Source organism: Centroberyx gerrardi, chromosome 24 (genome assembly GCF_048128805.1).
Source record: "Centroberyx gerrardi isolate f3 chromosome 24, fCenGer3.hap1.cur.20231027, whole genome shotgun sequence".
Taxonomy (NCBI): domain Eukaryota; kingdom Metazoa; phylum Chordata; class Actinopteri; order Beryciformes; family Berycidae; genus Centroberyx; species Centroberyx gerrardi.
In genome coordinates, this window is record NC_136020.1 from 17256068 (window position 1) to 17269108 (window position 13041).

Sequence of the window (13041 nt, forward strand, 5' to 3'; positions counted from 1 at the left end):
TGCTTAAATAGCTTGATTTCAGTAGAATATTGAATAATAATTTAAGAGTTTGCTGGGGTGTTTTAGCTTTTTTACTTAAAGCTGCAAGATGTTTATGTAAAAATCCACCCGTCTTGTCAGCCTAAACCAGGAAGTGAGGTTGCAACAAAGAAGAGTATCCCGATAATCGCGACCCTTTAGATTTGCCCTATTTGCCTAAATAAAACTCTGGTGTCGGGTATGGACACTTCTCAATTTGAAACTTCAGAGTGAAATCCAAACTGTCTCCTTAACAGCAGCAAGTGAGCAGCGCTCTGTCCAGAGAAAGCTGGACTCACCAGAGTTAGATCTTTTGCAGTCTGTGTGCAGTTTGCTTACATCACCTTACAGGATTACTGGGCATTGAGGCTCAAATTTTTCAAACAGCTACCTCTTGCTGTTATTTGGAACTGCCAACGTGTGAAGTTGCTGAGTGCAGCTTTAAATAAAAAGGATTTGTGTACATCCACTGCGTAGTTTTGGCTCAACTGAGTGAAACGTCGGCTGATGAAGAACTTATGGTCGAAACACGCTGGCTCTAAGCCGTGATAATAAAGGCTTTTTAAATTTCAAGCTTTTAGTCTCTTCCCTACTTACTGGATTTAGAAAGCCTTGGACTTTTTGTATGCAGCTCAAGAGTTTACTTTATTCTCACTGGAGGTTTTTTCAATCTTAGAGCTTGTATCTCAGTTTTCTGCTAGGTTTGCTGTTGTTGTATAATTTGATACCAGTTCACGTATCATATTTAAAATTTAATACCACTTCTAAAACGATTCATTTCCTGATACCATTCTTTGACGAATACAAGTACATCTCATTGTGTGCTACAGTCAATTATTTCCCTTTTATACAAGTTTTCTAAAGGAAAGTTGGAGTTCTGATTGTAAGAAAGCAACATTTTTAAGCTTTTGATTAGATACCTATGAAAGCAGTGACCATTTTCTTCTCACGCTTCTAAAATCTAAAATTACACCTGAGAGGAGACTAACATGGGTTACATGAGAACATTGAAACCTTGATCTATCAGTTTTCTACGATGCCCTCTGTACAGAAAAGTGCGTCTTCCTCGGTGCAGGAAAAACATGATCCACACAGGAGGGATGAAAAGCCGACTTGCTCAACAAACCGTCTTCTCACAAGCGCAAAAATAGAACATGGGCATACAATATGTTTCATCGAGTTCGCTGTTTGCTTTGAACCTGATGAAACTCTATATATGAAACGTGTTTTGCTTCGATGTTCTATTTTTGCACTCTGCAGCATCTCGGCCTCTCTGTGTGTGCGATGCAGCTCGGTGAAATGATACACTGAGGTGAGCCAGACGAAAATAAAACCATACATTTTTTTTTTGTCTGAGGAAAGGGTGTTTGAGCGTGTTTTCAGGCAATACACTGGAAATAGATGGGAAGGTGAGGAGAGAGAAGGAACAGTTTAGTATTAATGGGGATTCAAATGCACAACATGGCACTTTTTAAGACTTTCATTCCAAAACAAGATATGAACCATCTGAAAAATGAATAGCTTATCTTACAAATTGATTACTGGCATGAAATTAAAGCACATTATGGGTTATTGAAGTTATGAGTCATGTGGTTAAATCGATATATCAGGAGAATATTGGCCTTTTATTAGATATGGAGATTCCTCCCTGACCACAGATACAGAATAACAGGCTGTAAACCTACAATTACATTTTATTTTCTTTGCACATTTTATTTATTCATTTGATTGTTCAATAATGTTTTTTGTAAAATAATTCTTAATTTAAAGGCAGTAATGTATCCCAGCTTGAATAGTCATGGTGGGTCAGCCTGCCTTAAAGAGCTGCTAAGAATTTCATTATTATGAGTTTCAGTGGAGAGTTTTAGTGTCACATGATGGGTTTCAGAGACTTTTCCACCCTGACAAGAATACAATTCTGGGGAAAACACTGAATAATTAAATTGTTTTGCTCATATTTAAAGCTTCAGTACAAAAAAAATCAATATCAGCATCAGCCTTTGGGACTCATATCGGTCGAACCCTAATCTTAATGTAAGATTTTTGCTTACAAAATAGTCAAATTTTTGTGTTTTTGCAATGCTGACTGATGGATTCTGCAGTGGTTTTTCTGTATTTTTTTGTAATGAAACCCTTTGTAACTGTCCAATCAGTAAATGGACAAACAGAGAGAGAATACATTGCCCAATCAATCCCCATACAAGGACAGGCAATCAATTCCCAGGCAAGTAAACTCATCGAGTCCCACTATGCGCACCTCGAGAGTGCTTCCTTAAATGGGATGTCCCATTCCGAATGAGTTCGAGTTCTGGGGGCTTGAGGTGGTTCAGAGTGTTTTTATGATGCTGCTGTGGTCAACGAGGAGATGTGTGGGCTCACATGTAGTAAAGTGAACTCAGTGAAGCCACTACAGTGTGGTAAAAGCACTCATCTCCTCAAATTACGTGTGTGTGTGTGTTTATGTGCGTACGTGGCGGAGTGTGTTTCTGTGTGTGGGTGTTGGACAGAGTGTCCATTAGGTGTTTTTGTTTGTTGTTATGATGAAAGACCGTCGTTACAGACAGGAGTTTGGTCTTGTGTCTGTGTGAGTGAGAGCAAATTAGGACACAGTGGCATCTAGCATAGAAATGTACCCAGGTCCTCTCTTTCGTTCTCTGTATGTCTCTCTATCGCTTTCGCTCTCTCTCTCCCTGCCCTTTGTTGCTAATGGAGACGCTTATTGAACGGAACTGAAGCTGGGTGAAAATGAAAACAAGATTAATTTAGTCCCGGGGTTTTCGGAGAGCATAAAAGTCATAAAGAAATGAACAAGTGTTACACTGTGTGTTACTTCTATGCAATTTTCATTACGGAGACTGTCTCTATCTGAGAATTTCTTCAGTGTAGATACAATATCGCACAAGTCAGAAGTAACACAGGATGAATTTTTGCGCCTTTCATAACTGAATATAACTCATAGCTCAAAGTGACGAAGTTCCATTAGCAGTGTGTTGGGAAGTGGAGCTGAATGAAGGGAGAGGACAAGAGTGGAGGGGAATAAAACGGAGTAGAAATCAGTGGAACAGAGAAAAACAAGGTTCCCAAGTGCTTGTTTGGTGATTTCAAGGACTCAAAATTGGCATGTTTTGGGGAGTAGAGGTGAGCACATCCAACCTATATTTAGGCCAGGTGCTGGACTGAAGAGTCATGAAAAGTGGTTGAAAAAGGATCTTCTGCACACTGGATTAGAGCTCTTTTCTTACTGTAATACTGTGCAACGCTTGGTCTTCATTTTGCCTGACCTTCGGGTCGAAATCCAGTGTGTGGATAATCCTTTTTGAACAAATGTTTTGTTGCTAAGACATAACATTGGTCAAAATTAGACATCACAGAGGCCTCGTTTTTTACTCCTGTTCAAGTTAAGAAATCATAATGAAATTTTGCCTTGTGTCTGAAAAGTGTTATATAAATAAAGTTTGCCTTGCCTTTCCCATGATGGCCGATAATGGCTGAAAATGTCGCTCCTTTTGCACCGAAACCCCTTATCTGTTCCTGGGTCATATGAATAAAATATCTAAGACCGGAGTGCTGATCAGAGACCAGTTTGCCTTTTTTTTTAAGTGAAGGTGAGTTCCATGCGGTCATGACAGGTCTCTACTCCCTGCATCAGTACTTCGTTCCACAGACATCTGATCCATCCAGATCTGACCTTCATGTAGACACTGCGTCGACAAGATTCATTCTTTGCTCCGCCACATTTCTCTCACTGTGCATTCTGTCAGCGGTTTTGATCCTGAGGCTGAGCAGCCTGCAGAAAGACGACGTGCAGATCTGTGTGAATTAACGTGTCCGAAAGAAAAACTCAGAGGTAGGCATACAGTACTCCAAGCCTGAAGCCCTGCGATAACTCCAGCACTAATATCCTATATAATAAGAGGGCTGTATCCTCTGAATGGTCTTCAGTACTGGAGGCGCTGTCCTGCATGCTGAATTGATATTTTGACGGTGCAAAAAATGAAGAGAAGAGTTTGTGCAGTCAGGATTTTCTCTCTCATGTATAAAATCAAACTATCAAATCAAATTTCATGCTAACATCCCATTTTTGGCACGTCTGTAATATGAAATGACTTATTCAAACCTAAAATACCATTATGTGTAAGAGCTCGCATCCATCAGCATTTTAAAGTACGGTATAACATATAACATATCTTCCAAAACCTTGGAGTCTCTGCTTTTATTTAAAACTGAAAGCTATCGATAAGAGCAAATTCTGCTCATTGCGTTTCATCATCTCTACATACGGTTTAAAGCAGTGGTTCTCAACATGGGGTCCGGGGACCACCAGGGGTCCTTGAGGGAGTTCCAGGGGGTCCCCAGCAAATTGATGAATTGTTAAACTTCATCATTATTTCATTTACAAGCGAACACAATTAGAGAATGTAGAAGAATGACTGTTTTGATCATAGTTTCACTGTTATCTCTCTACCTACAATACAGATAGTCATGGACTATCAATAAAACAATAAAACAAAAACAAAACAAATATTCTCAGATTTGGGTCAGAGAGACTAAATCTCATCAAATGGCGGGTCTGTGGCTCTAATGTGGAATAAATTAGGGTCCTTGATATGAAAAAGGTTGAGAATCACTGGTTTAAAGGACTGGAATTGACAAAAACGAATAAGTGAACCATCCATCCATCCCAGACTTTATATGAAGCCCAGTGGAAAAGATAACTCAACAGCAGAAAGACCTTAACACCCCATACAGCTAAGGAGAATCTTTAAATCCTCTCTAATTCCTCGCGCATGGTGAAAGGTGTGCGATCATTAATGCTGGAAGGTGTCTGATCGTTAAATAAACATCTCACATATGCGTAGCTAAATCCTCAGAAAACACCTGAGCTTTGTGCTTTGTGACTCGTTCCCTATATAAACAAACTAAAGCTCTGTTTCCTTTACTTCCTTCTTTTTTTGGGTGGCAGTTAGTGGTTTGAGTAACTTCAGAGCTGAAATCAAAGTTTGCTCTCAGACTTATTTCCCATTTCAGTTTCAGGTCCTGTTGCGGTTTAAAACTGCTTTTTTTTTTCATGAGTCATTTTTTTTTAAAACGGTATTTGGATCCTAATGACAAGATATGTGTAAATAACTGTGCTGTGAATGGCCTATACATTTTGTTTATGGTTAGTAATAAGCCAAGATGATGAATGCTCATTGTCTTTGTATCCATCCCTGCTGAAAGAATGCTGGGAAAGCAGTTTGAAGTATAAATAGTGAGGGCAGGAATCCCTTTTATATTTATTTATGGATTTATCAGACAGGGTGTACAGAATATTGAGGGCAGGAATCTTGGTCTGAGGATAAGTAGCCTGTTTGCATCCAATAGTATGCTTTTATATATTTATTATCTCCATTTTCCTGCTGTGTTGAACTGTCTGTATTTGTTATGTTATATGTTTTTTATGTAATGCTACTGGGTGACACCCAAACCCCCCCCCCCATGAGGATTAATAAAGTACATCTGTATCTGTATAAATGGTACTGTATGAGTGTACTCACTGGTACTTGGAGCAGGTGGAGTTGGCCATGGAGGGGTCTAGTGGGTGGAAGGTGACAGGAGGACTGTGCTGGGCGGACAGCAGGAAACCGATGGCCAGCAGAGCCAAGCTCAGACACGTACCTGGGAAAAATAACATGCAACAATTAATGTTCAACACTAAATCCAATGCTGCTGATCCACACAAAACAGTTGGATCCCTTTGATATTTGCTGAATAAGATATAAAGAGAATTACATATCTATCTGGGAGAAAACTGTGAGAAAACAGCAGCCAACTGGCTCATTAAATTGTTAGAAACTCACTCACTTACTGACTCACTCACTTACCCTTGACTTCCATAAGTCAAGGGATGCAATTGCACTTTTGTGCAAGTGGAAATCCATCGAAAATGACTCTTAGGTTGTTATGCTGCAAGAGCAGACATGTTTCTATAATTTCTAAGTTTTTCCCTGTTATTTTTGTTCTCAAGATCAACAAAAATATGATCCTATGACACCATTGACTTGTATTACCTGGTTGATGGTTGAATATTTTATGGCAATGCAATTTCCAGATGTCATCGGACTGCATTTTCCTTGATGTTGAGAACTCATAACTCATAATCATCAACAAAAATTGAGGGAAATTTTAGAAAATGTTAAGAAAGTTAAGGGTCACTTTTGCCGGATTTCCTCTTTAATTTAGAAATACCCTTTCTTCCATACTGAAAATGACCGTTGGGATCTTTCAGTTGCAGTGAACTCTTCCTCGTGTCTTCTTACCCATGATGCTGCCCAGGGTGAGTTTCCTGCGCCCCACTCGCTCCACCAGCCACACCCCCAGCAGGGTAAACAGGAAGTTGGTGAAGGCGGTGAGGCCGGCCAGCCAGATGGCCAGCCTGTCGTCCCGCACTCCTGACATCTGCAGGATGGTGGCGCTGTAGTACCTGTGGAGACAGACAGACCAGGACTGAGTCTTTTTGTTTTGTTGAGTGTTTCTCAAATATTTTTCATGTTTGGGGATCAGCAAGTTAATGACACTGTACTATTCAGGGACTGTTGACATCAAACAAAAACTTCTCCAATCAAATAGTGGAGAATTTCCCTTTTCACACCAGATAAACAGCCTTATGGACCACTCAGTAACCTCCCAGGGATGCGTACCCTGTTAGGTTTGACTGACAGACTCACTTAATAGATCACTTAATAGAAGCATTTTAACATCAATAAATCATAACCACATTCATTCTGAGACCTTAGTGCAATTACCATAAACAAACAAGACCACTGCAGAGAAGATCAGAATCCTCTACCAGCCTCCACACTGCATTTTACATTTTGTGCCACTGGGTCGGATTTTGCAGAAAATCTTCTGGATTGCTTTACAGCACGAAATATGACGAGGAACAGAACGAATAGAAACATCCACTTTGCGTCAGGAAGCAGCGGGGTTCACTGGAAACATGGGGTTGATTTTGAGAAACACTAACAATAACAATAACACTGGTGTCGAATCGTCTTGACCATGGTCTCATTTGTTTACAGTAATTATAAAAGCAATATATTGATGTTTAAAGATGTTACACGCAGCACTTTTAATTGCTTGGGTTTTGATCAGGCACCTTTCCTAAAATATTGCAAACAAAAATATTATAAACAAATGCTTTTATTAGTCAAGCCAGCTTTGAGGAAAAAAAAAAACGCAACTGAGCTCTTGGGCTTGATTTAGATTTCACTCTTTAGGAATTTTCAAGCCTGAGTCAAAGTTAAAGTTACCACCAACCCAGCATCAACCAATCACAGCCTTTCGTCTTAACTGACTGCCCCTCCCCCAACGAGCCAACCACAGCTTCTCTTCTTGAGCGCCAGCCACTCGGCCACCAATCACAGCCTCTCTACTTGAGTACCAGCCACTCAAGTAGAGCAGTTAGCCAATCAACCATAAATAGCATAGAGTCTCTCACCAGTCTCTTTCATTGTCTCTCTCTCTCTCTTTCTCGCTCGCTCTCTCTCTCTCTGTCCTGCTGTAATTACACTGGCAACTCTGCCACCATGTTGCTCCACTTAGGCAGATTACCTCTAATCATCATCAACAAGGCTCTAAACAGGCTTCTCTGGTCCGCTGCTGGGCCGCGGTCAACAGTACAGACAATACAGACAATACAGACACCTGCATGGAGCCGTTTACAACTTCAGTAACGATGTCATGCGATTGAGATGGAGGGAGACACAAATAAACACCGACAGGTACGCAAACGCACAACAACACACACAAAAACGTCCTGCACAATATACACACAGGCACCGGTTTGTACACGCAGGCACTTGCAGAGCCACAATCCGCAATCACACAGACACACACACACACACACACACACACACACACCCCATGGCCAACTATGCCCATATTGCAAGGATTCTATTTCAGGTGTCAGTACAGGTATCATGAAGCCAATATGGAGGGAAACACACACACACACACACAGAGGTACGTACACTTTTGCATGCACACACACACACACATACACAAACACACTACACACTACTATGGCTACAGTAGATAAGGACTCAAACTACCTGAGAGAATGCAAAACAACTATTCAAAGACAAATGCAAAGGAAGGTGTGTTTGCATATGTGTGTGTGTGGTGGTGGTGGTGGTGTGTGTGGTAGTGGTGGTGGTGGTGTGTGTGTGTGTGTGTGTGTGTGTGTGAGGGGGGTTGAGTAACATTCATTAAAGAAAAAGCTAAAATATAAAGTCTCCATTGTCTGCCTCACTGTGTCTCTGCAGGGAACCAGGGATTAGCATTCTGGTTTTCATCTCTTCAAAAGCATCTTTATCTCTCCGCTTTCTTCCTATCTCTCTCTCTCTCTCTCTCTCTCTCTCACTTTCCCAAAACAAAGACATTCAAGTGAAGGATTTGCATAATAATACTTTGCTTTCCTGCTATGGTATCCAGTCAGGAAAATTAAAAGAAAAGAAAAACTCAGCCTAATAGAATGAGAAGAGGGCATGAAATGATGTTTTAAAAGCTTCACCTACAGCAGCGCTGTAGTTGGACAGAAGGCGATATAAGCTGCAAAGTTACAGGCAGACAGATATACACCAGCAAACACACACACACACACATATGCACGCAAACACATACACACCCAGGCACATGCATACAGACACACACACACACACACAAAAGAAATGAGTGTTTTTTGGAGCAGCAGCGGGAGTAAAAGCACTATTTCTGTTCTCAGCAGTAGAGCCTGCTGTGTTCCATCTCCAGCCCTGCATCTTACTGATTAGAGGGACACACACACACACACACACACACACACCATCTTCTGACTAGAAACTACTGTGAATAACACAGCCCGCAGAAACAAAGTGATCATTTTTCGACCGCTGCGCCAAGAAGTGCATGGTGTTAAGCGTTAAAAGCATCTGAAGAAATGGCATCTCGGAGTTAACAAGCCTCCGTCGGTGTTAAGGGAACGAGCTTCAGCCCGTCTACTTTTCATGATAACTCTCCATCCTCCGCGGCCTTGGATAAATCAACGCAGCTTGGTTTATATCATATGTCCTCCTATTTGTGGAGTGGCTGGGTTGTTATTCTCTCAGTAAAAGGTGCCGGGAGTGATGAGGAGTCGATGGGATTCGCTGTTAGGAGGAGGAGGAGGAGGAGGAGGAGGAGGAGGAGGCGGGACGGGGGTTTGTTTGTATCGCCGAACATAAGGGAATGTCTCGGAGCAAACACTTTGAGACAAATATAGCACGAGCATTCAAATCTGGCTGTTGTAATTCCATTTGTCTCCTCGCAGATCTGCGATAAACACCGGCTTTGCTTAAGACTTTTTCCGCCCGGTGTGAAGAAAGACATCTTACAGTGTCAAAGGGAAAACACAGAGACAAAACCAACATTTTTAGCACAAGGGAATAAGGGATTAATGCAAGAGCTGCTGCTACAGCTCGGCAGTCTCATGGAAATCACTCCCCAGACGATAATGGCGCCGTGTTTTATGGCACGCAGAGGACGTTTTGGTATTGAGAGCGTTCCGCCTCGTTATTTACTTTTTGGCGTATCATTAAAATTCTTCACCGTGGCAAAACATTGTTAGTTTTTGGGAGTCGGTTCTGTTGTGCTTTTTACTGCTGACGCTATTCAGTAAAAAAAACAAAAAAAACAAAAAAAAGAATGATGTCTGACGTGAATGACGGCCCGTCTGGTGCGTCTCCCTGTTGTCTGTCTGAAGGTGCACTTCTTTGTGAGTTTGTTGTGTTTACACTCACTGAAGTCGGTTTTTGTGTTGTTGATGTCATAGAGATTTTTCATTTGGGCAGAAAGAAACGTAAACAGCCTGGCTGAACTTGACTTTTTGCTTCCCACGTCGTTTTATATATTTTTCCTGTGCTTCCTTCTCAAATAAAGTAACTTTGAGCTCGAGCAAGGCACCGTATAATTGATTACCAGCTGATTACCACAATTACGGTGATGATAATGGTGATGATGATAATGATTCTTCTCCTTCTTCTTCTTCTACTTCTTTTTACTACTGGTGCCTCTGTCATCTTCACTCCGCTTGCCCGTTTTCTTAAAGCAAAGTGACAGACACCACCTACTAACAAAAAAAAAAAAAAAAAAGAACTCAAAAACGCCAAAGAAAATTCTCCTCACGGTGACACTTTGAGTTCTTCTGCGGCGCTCGGACAGGGCCGGGTTCAGCTGTCACCCCAGATGGAAAGTGTCACGTCTCACTCTCAGACACCCAATCCTCGTCAACCACCGACACACGGCGCGGCGTGACAAGAAACACTCATAGGCAGTCAAGCGGGACTTGAGTGAGATAGACCTGTGAGATGGTCCCAGATGTCTGACGTCTGCATTTGGACAAAAAATCTTTATTTCTGTTCCGACGTCGCTGCTTCAGCTCTCGCTTTTAATTTTGACAATCTGAGAAATGAAAGTTTATTCTGCTGCAACCACTGCACTGGTTAGTAGTCTAGCCTAAAATATGAATAAAAAATGTGCACAGCTTGACTTTGGTGAACTGAATCGAGCAGACTTGTCGATGCTGCGACCGATTTTCAATCTTGTCATCAACAGTAAACTTCAGTTGCATCAATAAAACTATAAGTCTATGAGCAAAAGCATATAGCCATATCATAGTGAGAGCTGTCTTTGCCAATAAAAACCTAAAAAAAACCCTCATAACTAACAACCGAGGGTGAGAGACAGAGAGCCAGCCAAGATTTATATTTCAATTCTCGCTAAAAAAAAATCTGTCTTTGGAGGCTGTGCACCATGGCAACCATTTTTTTTTAATAAGAGGGTGTCAGAGGGGGGTCAGAGGTGAGTCAGGACTGGATTTGGTCCAATTACCTGCACCTCGGGGGTCTGGAGTGGCCAGAACCTGAACTATTACTGTCCTGCAGTGATCTCAAACACTGCATGGGCGAGATTAAAATGGGTGCTGAACGTGTGCAGGAGAATTTGGGGCCTTGAAGACCTGACGATGCATCGCTGATGGGGTTAAAGGTCCCCCGCTTTCTTTAGCAAGTTCTCAACCGTGTGCACATCATGAGTCATCAAGTCACCAAGAGTCTGCAGGTTTTCATTCCAGCCAAATACTGAATGCCAAATTGTTTTGATGTTTACTAGTCTACGGTTGAGATGGCTGTTTATTGTTTATGTTTATGTCTGTTTTCAAGACCTTACATATTGTTGTAACCTCTACTTGACTGACATAATCCCATCATGCTGACTCAGTCTGTCCTGGGTTCACGCATATTTTTGGGGCTCTAGCACTAACAATTTTTTTTATACTTTTTGTAATATTCTGATTATTGAAGGTAGGCTATGCTCTACTGGAGAAACATCATGGTTTGTCCCTTGATTGCCAAATTCCTGTTTTACACCCTAATCTTTGAGGGGTCATTTTGCAGATAGCAGTTTTGCTTATTAAACCATCTTCTCAGGGCAGAAATTGTTATGATTGGTTCAATCAGGCGACCAATCAAAAAAGAGAGGAGGCGGGCCAATTTGAAACGTCAAGCGGGACCGTGACGGGCAGAGCTGGCACTGCCAAAGACAGAGGTAAGTTAGCTAACACAAATGATTTTTATTTGTAGGTATTTCATTCACAATTTATTAACTTTCCTGTTTAATAGAAAGAGACGAGTGCTCAGGTGTAACAGTTTGCTGACTATGTAATAAGTTGTTAGCTAGTAGTTACTAACATTAGCTGGTGTGGTCACGGCCATAGAGATCAGTTGCATATTCTTTGGTCATGGCTTGTGTGCTAGCTAACGCTAGCTGGCTAGATAGCATAGTTAGTTGTATCTATCTTGTTTTAGGCAGAAATAAACACCTTCACCTTGCCTTTCCCCCCCGATGTGTGTGTATGTCTTGTCCTATCTGCCCCGAGCACAGCAGGCTATAAGACTCATGCCTGTTCTCGGGGCGGATGACATTTAGAGTAAATTAAAACAATGTTTCACAGGAAGAAAGGAATGAAGCTGATGACTTGTGACCTGGCCAGTGACAACTGCATACAGGTTAGTAAGCATGGTTTTCACAGTTGTATCTTTGAAGTACAGCAGCCAGTAGTTTTCTGTTTATAAATAACATTTTTCATTTTGTACTTTAGGCAGCTCTTATCCAGAGCAATTTACAATGAGTGAATAACAGAAGAATAACTTCAACTCCTAGCTGACCGTCATTACAAGCAACCACAAATAACGGGTGCAAAGGTCAGAGCCATGGAGGCCTTGTAATATTCCATAACAGCCAGATAATAATAATATTTCAGTCCTTTTAGTTCGGTTATAAAGCCAGCCGCCACACATTTCCACCCACTTGAAAAGGAAGGGCCGGTCCTTGAGAAACAAAACTCTCAAAGTACTGGGATCGTGGCGTACTTTCCCTCACATAACAAGATCCAACTGTGCAGCAAATATTAATATGCCACTCACACACACACACACACACACACAGACGCACACATGTGTGTATGCAGACACACTGGCGAGAACAAACCAGACACTAGAGAGACGCATAGAAACATTTACAGCCTTTAAAGCCGGGGAAAACGGCGACATACTTTGTTTACATCATAGTCGGCTTTATTTGGGAATATGTATAATTTACACAACTTTCAATATGATGTATCGGTGTGTCTGGTAAGCTCATGTTGGCTGGGCATCAACAGTTTATGACACTGAAATAAAATCCATCAATATACGTACAAACACATCACCACGTACATCTACACCTCTACCCACACAAACAACGAGCATAGAGGGGTCGCATGGAATTTCACACTCTATCTCTCTCTCTCTTCCACACACACACACACACACACACACACACACGGTACACACACACAAAAAACCTACATCTACATCCACGCATGCTGAGCAGAACATTAAACGCACATCCACTGCTCGCTCTTTCTTTCTCACTCTCCATCTCTCTCTCTCTCTCTCTCTGTCCGACTCATACACACACACACACACA

General features: G+C 41.5%; 1 protein-coding gene across 6 annotated transcripts in view; it reads right to left on the reverse strand.

The window, feature by feature from the left end:
• Positions 1 to 13041, reverse strand: part of LOC139914296 (proton myo-inositol cotransporter-like) — an 81636-nt gene that overhangs the window by 5044 nt on the left and 63551 nt on the right. For all 6 annotated transcript variants that reach the window (XM_078282110.1, XM_078282109.1, XM_078282108.1 and 3 more), the window contains 2 exons: positions 6318 to 6481; positions 5556 to 5676 (listed from right to left, as the gene is read on the reverse strand). In XM_078282110.1, coding sequence (XP_078138236.1) covers positions 5556 to 5676; positions 6318 to 6481 — 285 coding nt within the window. The remainder of the gene's footprint in view (positions 1 to 5555; positions 5677 to 6317; positions 6482 to 13041) is intronic.